The sequence below is a fragment of the Camelina sativa genome, chromosome 17 (genome assembly GCF_000633955.1).
Source record: "Camelina sativa cultivar DH55 chromosome 17, Cs, whole genome shotgun sequence".
NCBI lineage: Eukaryota > Viridiplantae > Streptophyta > Magnoliopsida > Brassicales > Brassicaceae > Camelina > Camelina sativa.
In genome coordinates, this window is record NC_025701.1 from 19734593 (window position 1) to 19754844 (window position 20252).

Consider the following 20252-nt stretch of genomic DNA (forward strand, 5'->3'; position numbering starts at 1 on the left):
AGGGCCAGCTTAGGGTCTGTTGGGCCGGCTAGCGGTGGGCTAGTGGGATCCACGGACGGTCCGTTGGGGCAGCTAGCGGTGGGCTAGTGGGGTCCACGGGACGGGTTGTTACAATATGGTAGATCAGAAAAGGTTTTTAGTTTGTGGCAGAATTGGAAACTTTCAAACCAAATGTGGTAGACTTAACAAAATTCCCTAAAGTAAATGTGTGAGGAAAGAGAAAGATACAAGGCTATTTTGGTCATAATTATATATGTATCTTAAAAGCTATGGCATTTTAGAAAAGACTTTTGCAATGTGGCATTTACAAAAAGTTTGTTTCAAATTGTGGCATTTTCAGCAAAATTCCCTATATTTTATATTTTTATTTATTTCTGTTTTTAAAAGATACATGTGAGTTTAGTTGGAGGCTATTATGGTTATTTGAAACAAATATGTGGTAGAATGAGAAAGAGTATTAAAATGTGGTAGAAGAGAAAAGAATTGTTTTATAAAGTGGTACTTTTCTTAGTTTTCTCTTACAAGAACTACATGAACTAGATTTGATTAGAATTTTGTTTCGATTTTTTTCTCTTTTTGACTAGCATTATTATTAAATTTAACTTTTTATTTCCGTAAAAATCCTCGTATTTTAAGAGAATAAATTTAAAAATGCTCAAAGTAAAACATGTATCAATATAAAAAGTGTGGACTATGGACCATTTTCACACCCAATGTATAACTTAGTGATGGACATATTAACCAAATATGGTATCTGAACCTGAAAAAAACAATGAATGAAAACAGTCAATAATCTGATTTGATAATTCTTGATACGTCAAAAGATGTTAAAATTTTAATTCGAATTGAGAGAATTTATTTCTGGATTTAGTTTTCTAAACCTCCTCTCCTAAGCAGATGAATATTTTCTTCACCATGTTGCAGAACACAATGCATGCACAAATTCATCAACATCAAAGATATATTTTGATACTTTAACATAAATTAAATTATAGGAGACAAAAACAACTATAGATCATCCTCAACAAGCATTATATTTCTTTCATTGTCTTTAAAATAATGTTCTTTAAAGAAAAAGAGGGAAATATGATGCTTGTTGGGGATGATCCATGGTGGTATGTATCTACTATAAAGTATTGAAAACAAAAATATTTGATGTGAGGATTGTGTCCATCCAGTAAGTTATGCAATATAGCGAATAAAATATTCATTTGCTCAAGAAAGAAAGTTAAGTAAGAAATTCGGACAAAAGTTCTCACAAGTTATTTAACATCCATTAACGTACCACGAGACATCAAATAGCATAACTAACCTCTCTCATTTTATTTTTTGCTTTCATATCATGCATGTCTTTCGAGCAATCAAGACAAAAGCATGTATGTTGAGTGTTCGATGCACTCGACGTCGATCGCTATTGCTTGTACAGTCTCCTCTGGATCCGTCGATCTCCATCAATTCTTCTTACAATTAGTGTCACAAAGTCTTTTATGTCTCTTAGCTTTCTACAAGATAAAACAAAAATGATTAATAAACAGTAAAATACATTGTAATATTGCCAAATATGCTCAGCAAAATTCCAAATATTATGTTAGACTCACGATCAGTGCTTAAACAGATTTTCAGAGATCCCTATAAGAACTCAATGATTTATCCACATATCTCAATGCAGATAACAATTTCAAAAAAAATGTAAAGAGACATTTGAATAGATGGTATCAATTAATTTTCATAAAATAATTTCAACCTAACATAAGAGTCTAAATAAATTGATTGACAGCCAACAATCGTTAAGATCCATAAATCTTGTTCGTCTAAAGGATATGTTTGCTTAAGAAATAATACATACAACTTCATAAAAGACATGCGAAATTTAAAAACAAAAACTGTAATAATAAATTTAGGATAAACTTGAAAGTTTGTTGTAAACAATTTAAATCTAAAAAGATTTTCTGTGAAAGTTTGATAGTTTGAGGGTGAAATATTTTTGAAATACAAGAAACTAGATAATTATGAAAACAAATTCGAGTAAAAAAAAAAAATCATCTAGATTCTAAACACATGATGCTTCTAATATTAAAAGCAGCTCCAAACACAAAGATTTCAACATATATAATAAAAACAATTGAAATAGCCATAGTAATTATGCCAATAAACAGTTTGCATGTAAAAACAATTGAATATAAACAATTTGCATGTAATAATCTGTTGGAAAACATCTAAAATGCAAGATCTCTTTCTTCTGCCCCAAAATATATATTTATATACCATAAAATCTCTCTAAATCTTTGTAATTTTATAAAAACTACATGAAATATTTTGAATTATATTAAGAATTTTGTTTGGATTTGTTTCCCTTTTTATTATAAATTATTTAATGTAAATATCTATTGCCATTAGATACTCTTAATTTGAGGGAATAATTTGAAATTGGTCAAAGTAAAGTAACTCTCACTCTTAAAAGTGTTGAATGTGGACCACAAACAGATATTTATTTATTTTTTTCAAATGTGAATGATTTATTTCTCTTTTTATCTATTTTTTATTGTAATTATATATTTCTATCTTATGTGGTTATGGAAAAAAAAAATTAGCTCTCGATCCTATTTGGTCGCTAAAATTAATAGTCATTTAGAGAATAAGTTTATATATAATTGTTTAAAGATGAATACAAAATTCACTTTAATGATTCCTATTAAAAACTTATTTCAGATCTTTTTTTCTTTCTAAACCCTTTTAGCTACATCATCAAATTCACAGTAGTATATATTTCTATTTGGTCAAAAAAATTAGTTTATAACAGACTATCTTGCCTAAAGAAATGCATCAATCAAAGTAAACATAAACGTAAAATAATAGTTGTTAGACAAATTCGTCTACGAATGACAAACAGTAAAAAAAACAAATATAAAAAAAATATTTAAGCATGCCTATCATAAGTGAAAAAAAACTATATCCAAGTCTTACAATTTTATATAACCAAGCAAAACAATCCAATATCAGCTAACACAAACTATATTTCCATCTTGAATACTAATTTAATCTTAACTAAGTTATGTGTAGAATTTTATATTTTTAATATATTTGAGATTAACAATAACATCTTTAACAAAATTGAGCATGACTGACAAGTAAAATAATTAATTAATTCCAAACCTAATATATATACCTTATTAAAATTCGAATATAAACCAAAACCAAAGCCTTTAAATATACCATATAAAATACCAAATATTCTAACATCTAACTTAACCAAAAATTTGACTAACCTTATATATATTACCATTTTCATCGATAAAAAACAAATTTGATTTTCAAATTTAATTTTTTGATTGAATTCAGATTCATATATAGACAAACAAATCATTAATATCCTATTTACAAAGACAAATTATATGTGCTTCACAAAAATATTTCTCGCTAGCACAAATTATATAGCCCTGTTTGTTTATGTGTCACTGGTTTCAGCGACAGTGACCAGCGACACTGTTTGTTGTTCGTTTCCTGTTTTTGAATTCTGTTGCTATATTGTTCGTTTTTCTGTCGCTGAATACTGTCGTTAAATCAGAAATTGTCGCTAAAATCGGTCGCTATGTCGTTCGTTTGGCTGTCGCTAGAGACTATAATTTTTTGAATATTTTTTTTTAAGTTTTTCACCTTTTAAATGTATAATAAATATGTGTATTGATGAAAATTTTTAATTGTGTAGATTTAAATAATTAAACAAATAAATTAAGGAAATAAATTGTAATTAATCAATTCTATTACCATTAATAAATAAGTATTACTCTCATAAAAAATAAAGTTTCACACTGAAACTTTTTAGTAAGGCAATTGATGTCCTCTACCAATCTGACCGGTGATGGTATCACACAACCCTTCCATTGCTCTGTCTCAAGTAGGTTCATATGGAATGTATCCACCATGATCATCTTCATCATCACCATCTTCATTGCCATGAATATGATATTTTCTGTTCTTTGCCAACTTATAAAATCATTATCATCTCGATGTGATTCACGTATGAAGTTGTGTAGTGTCATGGTTGCTGTCACAATCTTGATCTACTTAGTCAAACCATACTTAGGATGCTTACGATCTAAGATTCTCCATTTTGCTTTCCAAACTCCAAAAGTCCTCTCAATCATTGATCGTAGTCCTGAATGTTTCCTGTTAAACAACTCACGCGTGTTTTGTGGTGGTCCTCCTCTTGTAAATAGATCAAGGTGATACCTAACACTACGATGCGGGCCAAGATACCATGTCCTTGTGGGATATACAGAGTCAACCAAATAATACTTCCCATTTGGCGGATGTGGTAAAGAAACTTCATTCTTCGCACAATAAGTTAACACCTTTATATCGTGTGCTCTACCTGGTACTCCAACATATGCATATATGAACTTCATATCAAAGTTACATATAGCAAGGACATTCATAGTTGGTTCCAGTTTTCTTCCTCTGTAAGCTTCTACATTTGTACTTGGAGGACGAACTGGGATGTGCGTTCCATCAAGTGTTCCAATGCAATCCTTAAAATAAGGCCAATATCGATCATCATTTCTCAGAACTGAGCTTACCCTTGTGGATTCTCCTTCTCCCGGTTTTATTGTATCTGCTGCAACTTCAGAATAACGCTTAAAACTTCATCAAGTTTCCTCTTCACTGTATCCAATGATCTTTGATACCTTACAGCAATCTCTCTCTCACGGTTTTATCCTGACAACCCATCTCAAGAAACATAGCAAATGCTTCTTCAGTGTGAACATTACAACCTCTATCTTTGTTCTCTTCTAAACCATATCTCGTAGTAAGCATCCTGCATAATTTGATTCATCCCCAGAATATCATAACACTGTTGGTCTGATCCATGCATTAGTTGCTGAACATGACGCCATCCTCCTCCTCTATTTGTTCTATGAATCAACCTCTCATTACTAAGCCTTTCTAACAACTCAACATCATCAACATCATCATCATCATCATCATCATCTTCCAACATCCATCTAAGTATCTACAAAACCATTATACATGTACAAAAAAATCATGCAGCCATAAACCAAGAAAAAAATCATGTAGCCATAAACCAAAAAAAAAAAACTTTCATAATCATAACTAAAAGTCACAAATAAACAAGTTCTGAAACTTTCACAATCATAGCAAAGTGATCAACAAATAAACAAGTTTAGTCATCAATACTTAGTCCAGTCCTATGCTCCAAATAGCAAATCGTATCCTTAATACTAGAAAAAGTAGCCCTGGGCAATCGGTTTGTTCGGGTTAAACGGTCGGGTTAATCGGTTTGCAGGAAATTCGGATTATGAAAAATTTCACCGAAGTGAACCGAAATTAATTTCGGTTCGGATACGGTCGGTACTCGGTTTAATCGGTTCGCATACCTTATTTATATTACCTTCCAAGTATACCCGAAAATATTCATATTTTGGGTAATATAACCCGAAATCAACCTGTTCAAAAGAGAAAAGAAAGAAAAACAAGTAGAAATACAAAAAAACCTGGTTGCCTCTCATCTAGGAACCATTACATATTACAGGAGCTGCTCAGCTAGCATTGTATCAAGTTTAACCTAGCATTACATCAAGTACATCACATAACCATAGACATGCTTCAAAAGTTAGTAACTATTAGAGAGTTTGTGAAGTTACACGAAGCATCCAAAACAAAAAGATAGTCAAAAAATCGGCTTCAAAGTCAGTTATTTCCAGTCCTTTGTTAAGGCTGCTAATCCGCATCCAAAAGTAGTCAAAAGAGCAGCTTCCTATCTACCTGTGCACCATGAAAACCATAACAAGACTTAACAAATCTAATAAAGAAACAAATTCACACATAAACTTAACAATGTAAATCAAATACATAATCAGAAACAAGAATATAGACTTGAACCTTAACAATGCAAGACACAAGTAAACATACACAAAATTAAACACCTACGTACCATACTTTGTAGAATCATGGAGGAGTTGGCACTGAATTCCGAGAATCTACACAAGAAAACAGAGATATATTACAAACGAGATTTTAAAAATAAAATCAGATTAAAGAAATTTAGTTATACTTACCAAGAGATTCCAGGAACTCAACCTCTTCCAACATTTGCACCAAGTTTTCTACTTGTGCTTCTAAATTATATGAACACCTTAGCCATTGTTATGTACATATCAAAACCTCCACCATGTAAGGAGTTAAGGAACTCCTATAAGAGTCTAACACTCGGCCACTTGTGCTGAAAGCTGACTCCGAAGCCACTGATGAGACTTGAATTTCTAGAACATCTCTAGCAAGTTCTGACAAGATTGGGAACTTCGAACTATTGCACCTCCACCAACTGAGAACATCAAAAGGCAACCCCAAACTATTTTCAACTCTTGCCTCAGTTTTTTCTGTCAAATAGACCTCCAACTCATTGCAGCCAGCTTCACTTCTCTTACAACCAACCAACTGACTGTAAAGTGACTCCATCAGCTCACAATCCTCATCGTATGAAATGTCACACATGACAGTAGGCTCAGAATCTGTAGGAGCTTCAAGGTCTACCGTTGGACTCAGCCTGAGACTATAATCTTCATACAACCTCTTCATTGCACTTAAAACTGAAGCCTGAAGTTGTTTATTGTCTACTGTGTCCTTACCATAGAGTTGATCAAAGCAGAGGGAAGCAAACTCCATTTTGTTGCGAGTATCAAAGGCACTGGCCACAATCACTAGAGGATTCATGTTATGCAATCCGTCCTAATACTCTCGAACTTGTGCCTCATGATATAAGCTTGCTTTCGGATCTCCTTATCAGTACTAGAAGCCTTAGCGTTGAGATTCCTCTCAATGTCGACAATCTCATTGTAACACAATGTAGAAGTTACCGACTTAGAAGCTGAGAATGTCAAAGTAGACTTATAGAATACTTTCAGAAACTTTACCAATCTTGAAGTTTCCTCCCAATCAGATGAAGTTGGTGGTCCAATCTTCTTTATTTTTTTCTCGTCTACTTCTTCAAAGTAGTCACAATACAACTTATCCTCAGTTGCCATTTTCTCAAAAGCAACCCTCAGCTTTATAGCAGAAGTCAGCATCAAATAAGTTGAGTTCCAGCGTGTGAAAACATCTAATGGTAAGCTGCCTCTACATACCTTTCCTGTTTCACACCTCATTGCAAATGATCTAAGCCTACTGAAGGATGACCTCACATACTTAACTGCATTCCTTATGGCAACAATACTAGGATTTATCTTCTTCAAACCGTCGCCGACAATCAGATTCAGTATGTATGCACAACAACGTATGTGTAGAAATTCACCCTCTTGTACAAGTGCTTCTCCTCCTCTCAGCTTTAACGCATCTACGAAAATGTCTAAGGCCTTGTCATTATTCTTTGCATTATCAACAGTCACTGTAAAAACCTTTTCAATCCCCCATTTTTCTATGCAATCCATCAACTGCCCTGCGATGGTATCTCCTTTGTGATCTGTGACAACCTTAAAACTAAGGATCCTTTTCTCCATTTCCCATTGAGCATTAATCCAGTGTGCTGTGATCACCATATAGTTGCAGGAGGTTGTAGGAGAATTCCATATATCTGTAGTCAGAGAAACTCTTTGTTTCTCCACAGCAAACAGATTCTTCAAAGCTGATTTCTCTTCCAAATAGAGTGCAACAATGTCTCTTGTACACGTCCTTCTCAGAATTGTCTTGTACAGAGGTAAGACATTGAAACAGAAGCGTTTCCAACCCTCAGATCCCACAAATGAAAATGGCAATTCATTGACAACAACCATTTCATTAACTGCTCTCCTAAACATCAACGGATCAAACTTGATAACCTTCAGATTCCCATTACTATCACCAGTTAGCACCTTCTGTTTTTCCTTCTCATAAAAATCCTTGTACTGCTTGCATCTAGCTAAGTGGCCTATCATCGGACTAGTTCCAGCTGTTTTTGAATCACAACCAATCTCTGCAGCACAATACTTACAGAAGCTCTTACCAGAAACATCATCATTTTCCAGAAAATGCTGTCATATCGGTGCTCTTTTAACATACTTCTTTCGTGGTCTTGCTGGTTTAGCAGAAGCAGTGACAGGTTCTTAACAAGTCTTCCCAGTTTGGACATCTTCAGCATACTCAGGTTGAAGCAGCAGCTCCATGGCATTGTTCTCTTCAGTCATCTACAAAACATACACAAAATTCAGATTAACACAAGTACACACATATATAAAACTCATATTCAAGGACCATAAACTAAGTACAAACAATAAACTGATTTGGAAGTTCAAACAGACACAACACAAGGACCATAACATCAATCGACAAACTCTGCTTTTGAAGTCTCCATAACATCATTAGAACAAACTCTCCATAACATCAATCGACAACCTCTGCAATATAGAAAAGCTTACTCTGAAAATTTTAAAAACCAAACCTTAACCCTAATAATTTTACAATCGACAAACAAACACAACACAAGGACCATAAACAAAGGACAAACCCCATAACAAGAATCGACAACCTCTGCCTTTAAGGTTTAGTTTTAGGGTTAAGGTTTAGACTTCAAAATCAAAGAGTATTCAAGCAATAAACTGAAGAAAATAAAGAATGGTAGAGAAAATTAGCGATTAAAGAGAAAGAAGAAGAGCTTACTTTCAGAAATTCGTAAGCTTCTTCCGTTATTCGGTTTCGGCATTTCGCAAGAGGAGACAAGTTTCTTCAGTTTTGTAATAGGAGGCAGATCCAAAGAAGAAAATAAAACGTGATTAGGGTTGAGTGGCTTATTATCCTTATATATGGCTGCAGATTCTTGGGTTAGACAAAAACCGATCGGTCCAATTACCGAACCGACATCCGAAATCTCTAATTAATATGGCCGATCGGTTTGTCTCTTTCTAATCTCTTTGTCCTGAAAACCGAATGTTTCGGTTCTCTCGGGTCAGTTTAATCGGATTTCACCGTTTGCCCAGCGCTAAGAAAAAGCAATGAAACCCTGTCGATTGGCGACATCAGCCAGAAGATGGTCAACCAAGGCTTTGTGGAAACGTGACCACATCCTCACTCCAGGGAACTCATTCAGAATCTCTACTACACGCACAACACTGCAAATATCATTACGCTCCAACATCTTCTCAACTAATTCATTCTTACGAGTAAGAATCAAGTTTCTTGAAGAAGAAGTCGCTATAGCTATGTCAACCTCCTTCACGCTCCAACATTTTTTTTTTAGAAAGTTGGATTATACGTTTTTTTCATACATGACATATATATTCAAGATTGATGATCTATGATTTAATATAATTTAATTTCACTTTCAGTTTTAAAGTATAACACCTGTGAACCAACACTATAAGTGGGATATCGGTATGGATGTCGATCGACGCTATTGGTGGGTCTTGGTCAACACTACAAGTGGTCGGGTTCTTTGGTTTATTCTCTGGTTTTGTGTAGTTTTGTTTAGAGAAAGCCTGAACATTTCCTTTAAAAATAGAATGCTCTCTTCGTGTTAGGGCTCCCAGCTGTTCCTGCCCTAGAAGGAGAAGAGAGAGTTGTGTCGGTCTGTTTTGGAAAGAAAGAGAAAGGAGATAGTTTGGGGGTGGACGGAAAAGGGAAAGAAGCCGAGCCGGGTCTTGACCTCAGGGAGAAGGAGAGATAGGGCTGTGGGTTTGAAAGGACCTTCTCCTTCGTCGTGCTGGATCCTTGAGGAAGAGACTTTGTACTTAAGGCATAAGAGGAGGAGAAGGGAGATCCATCTTCTTCATGTGTGAAGGAAAGGATGTGAGTTTTTGGTGGTGGATTGTGACAGACAAGGAGGCTCTCTCATGGCTATTGTCTAGGTAAGTTGTGTTGTTTTGGTGTATAATCAATTAGGGAGTCGATGGTTGTGGAGGATTAGGATTTTGTGGTGCAAAGGAAGCTTGACAGGAACCTACGCTCATGGTTTCATGGTTGGTATCGCTCGACACCATGGAATTTTTATATTATTTCCATTAATTTCGCCAAAGAAGATGCTGAACCCAGTTTTGGATTATTTCCTCATTCGAAGACAAAACAATATGTGTATCTTTATTCAAGACCGAGTAGAATACTCTCGAGTCACAAAAATATCTGTGTGTTTTTAAAGCTAAAATTGGCAGACTGCTCTTTTTAGTATTTTTTTGTTTGTTATAAATCGAGTGGCATTATATGTAATAATTTCAAACTTTATGTCTACATGTTACAGTTTTACTAAGCTACAATGCCATGTGTACACCATGACATTCAGCTTTATTCTAACAATGGAGTACGCTTCTCGCAAAAACGACCAAAATAAATTCCAACTATTTGCCAGACGCTTTTTCATACCCAAACTTGAATGGCCTGAATTTACCAACCTAAACTACAATTAAATTCAAATTTACAACCTGAACCTTATGAACTGTTGCTGATTTCAACATGTGCTCGAATGTCGTTAAGTAGATGTTTAACGGTGGTGACTCAGATGACATGTGGTGTACACATGGCATTGTAGCTTAGTAAAACTGTAACACTCCCAGTCCATGGACACACTTTCTTTAATAGGGCTCACGTCCTCTCACTAGGTCCGTGAGCCCATCCATATCTGACGGTCGGTTTGCTACGTCTGGGAGGCTTTAAAGACTTGTTTATTGTCCCTACAAATCACCTCATGATCTTTCTATGTGTTTTGTCCCCACTCGCACAGTTCCGACAATCACTTCCCAGAAGGTCACCCATCCTGAGACAACTCCAGCTCAAGCACGCTTAACTCTCGAGTTCTCTCAGGACTCTAGGCCGAAAAGATAAGTGCAGTTTGATGACATAGGTGGACAAATCAATTCTTTTTAAACCTCTCCGCAAACCAGGGTGTCACGAAAACGACGTCGTTTAATCATTTTTGCGTGTGTTCTAGCAAAGAATAAAACATCATCGTTTTACAATGGGGAAAAAAATAAAATTAGGGTTTTGTGTTCTTACTCTTGTCGCAGATGAAAGTGAGTTCCGCGAAACAGAGAGTGAGTGTTCTGTCGAGATATGTGGTTTGTAATCGAAGGAGCCGAGATATCGTTTCACTTAAATGTGTTTGAAGGTCTAATCTAGGATCATTGAGAAGATAAAATCAGGTAACGATTTGTTTTTCAGTTTTGCATTTTTGGCACCATATGTCGATGAAATAAGCGAGTTGTTTCATTTTATGGGAAGAAGTTGTGGTAGTGTTACCTTTTTGAAGAAACTAAGGAGCAAAATGAATTGAATGCAAGGAATTTCAACAAGATGTGTGATGGAGCTCAATGGGTTAAGGTTGTTAACATGTTTTCGACCGAAGCAATAGAGAAACACGAAAAATATGAGGAGATTGGTTGTGAGCCATGTAGATTGGTTTTATTAAACTTGCAAGTGGATACACAAATTATTGGGTTCGTTCAATGCATAATTAATGATTACTTTATGATATCAACCAACAAGAGTGTTTGTTAGATGGGCAAGTTATTCGACTAACTGACTAATGATTACTTTCTTTTTTTTTCTTTCAACCAAACATTTAAATAAATTAAAATGTGACTCCAAAATTGGTTGCCCAATTTGGAGGGGAAGAGTTTTAATGATTACTTTCTTATCCACTCTTTATTGCTTTTTTGTCGGTATTTATAATCAACTATAAACTAGATTTTAACCCGCGGTACACCGCGGGACTATATTTTTAAAAATAAAGTATAAATATAAATTTTTAGTAAACTAAATATATATATATATATGACTAATGTTTTGTAAATTTTAAATGTATATCTCTTATATCTATATATTATTTAGGTTTACCGGTTTAAAAATTTAGGTTTACAAATTTAAATTGTTAAATTCAGAATATAATCCGTGATACAACATAGTACTGCTTGTTTATTTTACATAACCGTAATTTAATAAACTCAATTAGATATGCCTAATATTCTAAGTCGATGGTTTAAACAAAACAATGAACTGATGATTTACTAACAATTAATCATATAATTTTCAATTTTATTAATACACAAACTCATCCCGCTACATACCCAAACACAATTTTTCTTCCTTGCTTAAATAAGACATGCATATTTTTCAAAATCCAAATAACGAAAAAATGCAAAAAAATATAGTTACATTAATTTTATGTATTTTATGATGATTTAAAGCAAGTAAACTAAATAATCAAACAAAGATGATAGGAAAATCATAATTTTAATTAAAAAATATATATTTTATATTTCAAACAAAATCTTTTAATTGTGTTTGGTTATAAGGATAGTAAAGAATTAATTGAAGATATTGTAATTAATTTAATTAGATATTGTAATTAGTCATTGATTGATTATTGAGATATTTTAGGAAATTTTGTTTAGCCCAAAATATTGGTTTTAAATTTTAATTTAAAGTTTAATGATAATGGCATTCCTTGTAAATAAGTATCAACTCTAGGATTTATTTGCTAAATGTCTCCAAAAATGTATATATAGATTGATAATTTTAGGTTAATTACCTTTTAATCAATAAAGATAGATTATCTAAACTTAACAATTGTTTTTTTTCTGTTCACCAAAAAAACAATTATTTTCTGAATTTTGAAGTCTTGGGTATAGAGACTCATACATCAATTATCTCAGAATAGAGACAAGTGTGTAATAAATTATCTCTCCCAACAAGATATAAAACTGTGTCCACATAGTTGGAGAGAAACAAATGTTGGCCTATGATAAATATATGATTTTCACAAAAACATATAACCGTATCTTTCAAAAAATGAACTTCATTTCAGCTTTAAAACAAAAAAAAATGTAATTGGGGAAGAATTTGAATTGTATGTATTGAAAATTTCAAATCACGATTTTTAAGAGTTCATTTTCGGGATATCTTGGTAATGTATGTAGCATGACCACAAGACACAAGTATAATTCTTGGGTTCATCTTGAAGGATGAACCTCTCTGGTTCACCCCCTCTTTAATTAATCAATCATAATATACCATGTACTCTAATTAAACAAACTAAAATAATTAATCTTATCTAACATAACTTAATAAGTAAAATAATACTAAATAAGAATTTTAAAGTCATTAACTCTAACATTATTTATAGTTTTAGTTATAAAATCTAAATTCTAATCATTTTTTATAAACTCAAACCGACATAGAAATTTGTTTAATTGTAAAATCTAAATTCTAACCACTCTTTTATAAACCAAAATAGACATATTATTTTTTAAATTGTAAAATCTAAACATTAATACTTCCATACTGACATATAGTTTTGTTTAATTGTAAAATTTAAACTCTAATTAACCCCTCTTATAAATTCAAACCAACATATAAATTTATTTAGTTATAAAATCCAAATCATAATTCTTTTTTATAAACTCGAACTAACATATAATTTTATTTTATTGTAAAATATTAACATTTTCCCTTCTTTTATAAACCAAAACCGACATATGATTTTGTATAATTATAAACATTAACCCTAAACCTCATTTATAGATCTAAACAGATATGTATAATTCTGTTTAATTAAAATCATAATCCTTTTATATAAATTCAAACCAACATATAGCTTTGTTTAGTTATAAAAAAAACTCAAACTCTTATTTATAAACCCTAACTGAAGTCTACAGATTTTGTTTATCCAATTTGTTTGTTCAATTTAGTTTTAAAAATAGTATTAAATGACATATTACTGTATTTTGATTGAAAAAGTAAGAGGGCGTGAATAAACAAATTCACCCTATAGAAATAAATCAAAAACGGGTCAATTTGTGTGATAACCAAAATCACTAAAAAAATTATGAATATAGCACCTAATTCAAAAAATTAGGAAAGTAGGATGGGAGTAGGGTAAAATTACAATTTTGTTGTTTTGTGGTAGTAGAGGGCAGTGGTGGCTGGTGGCCGGAGAAGGTGGCCGGAAGAGATGGCCGGAGGAGGTGGTGATCGTCGGAGGTGGTGACCGGATTTGGTGGCTGTCGGAGGTAGCCGGAGGTGGTTGCTGGAAGTGGTGGCGGGAGGTGGTGATCGAAAGTAATGGCCAGAAGTAATAACCATAGGTGGTGGTAGAGAGTGGTAATAGGAGATTAATCTTGTAATTATTATATAAAATACAGACTATATCACATTTTTTTGTTAGTATAGCTAATGAATGAATGATAAAGTTTTTTTTTTGGTTATACAATGCAATTCTCCGAAAAAAAATTGTTACGAGGTTCAAGTTTTTTATTGGTCGGAAAAAGAAGATTCATTCAAGTTATGGTAAGCTTTTAACTTTAAATAACGGTTTTCTCATCTGCAAAAGTGTAAAAGTTGGAACTTATCTTGAGATTTCATTAGTTAAGAAAATATAATATCTTTTTTTATTGTTTCCTCTTAAAACCTATTGGATAACCCAAAGGATTCGTTTAGTGCTATAAACCAGAAGACAAAAATCTATAGAAACTACTGCAGACTAGAAGATCTGCCACATCGCCACATTGTTGGAATGATCTAGAGTGAAAGATCGACCGACGACAGAAAATGAGCTAAAATCTCATAACACCCTTTCTATCAAAACAAATTCTCAAAACTCCCTCAATGGTAAAAGGACAATATTGCCCTTAATGCAGATTGTTTTAGGTTAAATATAATTAAATAAGTAATTGTTCAACGAAAAACACAGTAGCTTCGTGGTTGTGAGCTCCATGTGCACGCGCGAGCGCCCAGGGTTCGAATCCCACTATGCGCGGTACAACTGGTACAACTAGGGTGCAACTGGTACAACTAGGGAATATATGGTACAACTATGCGAGGTGCAACTGGTACAACTATGGTGCAACTGGTACAACTAGGGGATATATGGTACAACTATACAAGGTGCAACTAGGAGATATATGGTACAACTATTCTTTAAAAATTGTTAGAGGGGTAGTTTCGTCCTTTCCTTAAAAAAAGGGGTAGTGAGATTAAGTGGGGGTAATGCAGAGATGAATTTCTGGTATAGGGACACTAGAGATGAATTCTCGACAGAAAATACAAATCATTTTGAAAGCGACACAATGTAATGGAGGAACGCGGTTGACGATAATCTCTTGTAATATTTGTAAGAATGTGTTTTTGGAGCCAAACTGACAAAAAAAACTTTATATCATACTTGCCCCATTAGCATGCATACAACGGAGCTGAGCAACCAGGCCCCTTCAACATCTCTCATAATATGTTCTACTTGTGGCTTAGTTTAGTATCTCTCGGACTGCAATACAACAAATAAACTTGCTTCGGTTTAGTTAATTGAATCCTTTTATCTTCGAACATCCAACCGACGTGTGATCTTTTGGGGTTTAGTGGTTCAACCACGTTAACATGCGATACGGTTCGCCCTCGTAGATTACTATTATAAGTCTATAAGATAGTTGTGACTTGTGTACTTGAGTACTTTTATACAGTTAATATATATAACAAGTAAATCGGATCAAACACTCATACCCAAAAATAAAACACGAAAAAGAAAACAAAAAGAAAAACGGACAAAATTCGATTATATTACTATTCGTATAAAGAATCAGTCAAAAAAAAAAATCATTCATTGAGCTTTTATTCATCTTATTGCAAATCTTGCATATTGCAAAATATAATACTAGTACACTAGGTAATAATCCGCACTATATACGGGATAAATCGACTCAAATAAAATTATTACAAGTAAAATTATTATTTGGAATTTAAGGTGTCATAATAATAATTTTACACATAATTTTTTTTATTCAAATTTACATTTAATTATTTTGTATAAAAATATATTTCACCCGTGAAATGTGGAAAATAATGTTAATTATTGTGATAATTGTGATAATGTTATTTATTTTTAAGATTATTGTAATAATTAATTTTTAATATAGACTCCCTTTGTTTTATAAAGAGTGTTATTTTAGAATTTTATTTTTGTTTTACAAAGAGTGTCATTTTACATTTCCAGTGCACTATTTTATATTTTCAATGCATTTTTTCATTAAATTTTCTAGTTTTATCCTTAATCTAACTAAATTAACCCATTAAACATTTATTAAATAAGAGCATATATGTATATTTTAATATTTTCTTAATTTGTGTGAAATGTGTCAAAATGACACTTATTGTGAAACAGAGGGAATATTTGAATAGTCATCAAATTTTTTAAAAGCGGAGAATAAGTTTTGTATTTCAAAAAGTTAAATAGATGAATAAATTTTTTAATAATTTATGAAATGTAATTTACTTTAAATAATTAAATATGTTATGAAAATGATAATTAAATTATGAACTATATTTTCTTTTTTTTAATAGTTGATGAAGTCTTTCATTTTAAAAAACTAATAGAAAGAAACATTACCTTATATATTTTAGTGGCACATTTAATAAATCCAAAAACTTATTTTTGTAAATATATTTATCTTGAGATGCTTAATTGTAATTAAATCTCCAAATTGTTCTGGCGACGACATATCAGCATTTTCAACAAAATGTTTCTCTATTAATATATAGGGGATTATATATTTTAATGGCACATTTAATAAATCTAAAAACTTATTTTTGTAAATATGTTTATCTTGAGATGCTTTATTGCAATTAAATCTCTAAATCATTCTAACGACGACACATCAGCATTTTCAATAAAAAAATTTCTATTAATATAGGGGATATTAACAAAAGAGTATAAAGATCGCTAAAATGAGTAGTTTTAGTTGTATATAACTATTAGGTCGAGTGAATAGCATTGGAAACTGTAACTCCATTAATCAAATTAATGTCTTCTTAATATTTTTATAAACCTTACTAGATTAGGACCCGCCCGATGTGCGGGTTTAGAGTTTTAAATAAAATTAAATTTAATAAAGAATATAAAACAAATAATTTTTAGTAAGTAAAAACTATCTATAAAAATAAATTGATACATTGAGTTGCCCAATGTGATTTTGGTGTAAATGGTACGACTATGCGGTTGACTATTAATCATGTTTTCTTTGAATGCCCTCGCTCGTGTGAAGTTTGAGATTTATCTCCGACTCTGGTCTCATCAGAGGGTTTTCCATATGAGCGAGTGTACTCGAATTTGGATTTTGTTTTCTGGAAGGTGCCTCTCAACAGGGTGATTTTGATCAACTTCTTCAATTATCATAGAATTTATGGGCAATCTGGAAGGCCATAACTAAAAAAAAAAAATACAAATTTAGAGATCGAGACGAATGATATAATTGCTCAGGCTTTGGGAAGTTAGCCTGGGAAGAGGCGCTCTCTTTTACGGCGGTTATGTCAGCTCCATCTCCGTTGTCAGATTAATGGTTCTTGGAAAGCAACCAATGTGCATTCAGGATTGGGCTGGTGGTGTTGTGTTGGTGAGGAGCGAACCTGTTATTGGAGGCCAAGTGTCTAAGACGGAGCCCTCCCCCTACATTCGGAGTTAGAAGCGTTGTTGTCGGTCATGGAGCGGATACGTGCTGCAGGGATCGCTTGTCAACATTTCGAGACTGATTGTATGAGTTACTCACTATTGTGCAGTCTCTGAAGATTGGCCGTCCTTCTCCAACCTGCTCGATGAGTTTAACTTGCTGGAGTCCTTCCCACTATTCTATATCTCTTGGATCCTTTGTGCATCAAATACGAAGACAGATTGTCTTGCCCGTGTTTCGCGTTATCTTATCTCTGAAGTTTTTTTTGTAAACCTCTTCCCTCCAGCTTGGACAACTAACCGAGGAAATTCTTTTTAATTTATTGTTTGGTTGAAAAAAAAAAGTAAAGAGATACACTTTTTGTTAAAGAAAATAGTTGTAGATATGTTCAAAGTTAAACTTTTAGTTAATTTATTGTTAAATTTAACAAAGAATATATATTTAATTATTTTCATAAGTAAAAACAATGTATAAAAGTAAAGAGATAAACTTTTGGTTATAGAAAATAGTTATTTTTTTTGTTTTCTGTAATACACTAATGTATATCCATTTACAAATCTACTATATACATTACCACTAAAAATGTATTTGTACACATAAATATATTTTACTGTTAGAATATACTCTTTAGTCTTTACTACTACCAACAAATTATCTTTATGAACACATTAAATAACCTATTACTCCCTCTATCTCACAAAGATTGATATTTTGGGATATATTTTTGTCCCACAAAGATTGATGTTTTGCAAACTTCAAGAAGTAATCATTTAAAATATTAAAAATTTTGAATTGTTATTGGTTTATATTTTCTCTCTCTACCAAAAAGTAATTATAAATTAATTAACAAATAAAAACTAAAAATTTTCTTAATATGTGTGAAAGTCTCAAAACATCAATCTTCATGAGACAGAGGGAGAAAATGCATACATTAATATTACATACTCATATCTTATATATTACAATAACAGTTTTTTTGAATAAATTATTTGATTGGTGAAAAAAATATGAGACGATCTTTTTTTTTCTTTTACTTCAACCAACTTTTTCTTAGAAACAGTAATTAATTGTATATTTTCACAATCAGTTTTTATCTTATATAAAAAGTAATCAATTTTCTTGTAAAATTAGCAACTTAAAATTAAAATAAATAAAATATATTTTAAGTTCAAATTTTATTTATATATATAATTTCCTTATACTGATCTTTTTAAAATTTTAAAGTTGTTTAAATTTTATAATTTTCTTATAATTGCCTTTTTAATATTTTAAAAACTTTTAATAGTTTTGTTTTACATTTGGAAGTTTACAAAGGTTTTGTTTCTTTAAAAGATTTTAAATAAACTTAGGTTTTCTTTTCTATATTTTACTTTTATATACAACATTTTTATGGTAGGTTTTGAATTTTAACATTTTTCTATTTTTAAAATTTTAATAAATTTAGAATTGACATGTGTCAACATCTGAATAATACAATTGACACGTGTTATGATCTTCTTAATTAGTAATTTTGTCATCAAGGTTTATATAATAAAATATTATACAGAGTATATCAAATATCAACACTTCAAAAATCCAAAAGAAAAGTATACATAATGAATCAATTATCAATGATTTTGGAAAATATAAAGAGAACTTGGTCCACCTGTATTCAAATATATTAATCAATTTAATGATTTATGTATATTCGTAGTCAAATTCATGTACCTTCTAGTTTACTTTGTTACTTGTACAAAAATGTGAACAATACATGAATTTATTAATTACGTATATTTTATATATCAATTTACTCAAATTCACGTACTTTCTTGGGTACGTTTTCTCTAGACTGGAAATAGATCTCAAATATGTAGCTATAAATATACACACACACACATATGCAACCTATATTTTGCAACGTAACAACACAAATAAAGAAGCAAAGTTTGGTTCCTTCCTCTTTTACAGGCGCAAGTACGACCTTTTTGCTATCTCTACACAAAAGTTTCATCATGATCTATTCCTCTAAAAAGCTGTTCTTCTTCTTCCTCTCCTACATTATGATGATATCCAACTACAACACTAGTGGCTTCTTAACCGCAACAAATAGCGTTGGTTTGAACTACGGCCTCCTCGGAGATAACCTCCCGTCTCCAGCCAATGTTCTCAACCTTTACAAGTCCATAGGCATTACAAAAATCCGAATCTTCGACCCCAACACAGAGGTTCTTAAAGCCTTACGCGGTCACCGCAATATTGAAGTCACTGTTGGCGTTAGGGACCAGGACTTGGCTGCTCTTGCAGCTAGCGAAGAAGCTGTTAAGGGCTGGTTTGTGACCAACATCGAGCCTTACTTAGCCGACGTCAACATTTCGTTCATTACTGTTGGTAATGAAGTCATCCCTGGACCAATCGGTCCGCAAGTGCTTCCGGTCATGCAGTCTCTCACCAACCTGGTCAAGTCAAGGAATCTTCCGATCTCGATAAGCACCGTGGTGGCTATGTCGAATCTCGAGAAATCATACCCACCGTCCACTGGAAAGTTCACGTCCCAGGCGCGGGAACAACTTGTCCCCGTGCTAAAACTGTTGTCTCAAACAAGTACGCCTATCCTCGTCAATATTTACCCTTACTTCCCTTACGCATCCGACCCATCGAACATCCGTCTCGACTATGCTACCTTCAACACTGAGGCCATCGTGGTCCAAGATGGACCATTGGGCTATTCAAACATGTTTGATGCAATCTTCGACGCATTCGTGTGGGCAATGGAGAAGGAAGGCGTGAAAGGTTTACCAATGGTGGTGTCCGAGACCGGATGGCCATCAGCCGGAAATGGGAACCTAACCACACCGGATATCGCGG

At 32.7% G+C, this 20252-nt stretch overlaps 1 protein-coding gene across 1 annotated transcript in view; it reads left to right on the forward strand.

The window, feature by feature from the left end:
• LOC104759640 (probable glucan endo-1,3-beta-glucosidase BG4) overlaps window positions 19323-20252 on the forward strand; it is a 1752-nt gene continuing 822 nt past the window's right edge. The window contains exon 1 of the mRNA XM_019239330.1: window positions 19323-20177. Within this exon, the coding sequence (XP_019094875.1) occupies window positions 19400-20177 (778 nt within the window). The 5' untranslated portion in view covers window positions 19323-19399. The remainder of the gene's footprint in view (window positions 20178-20252) is intronic.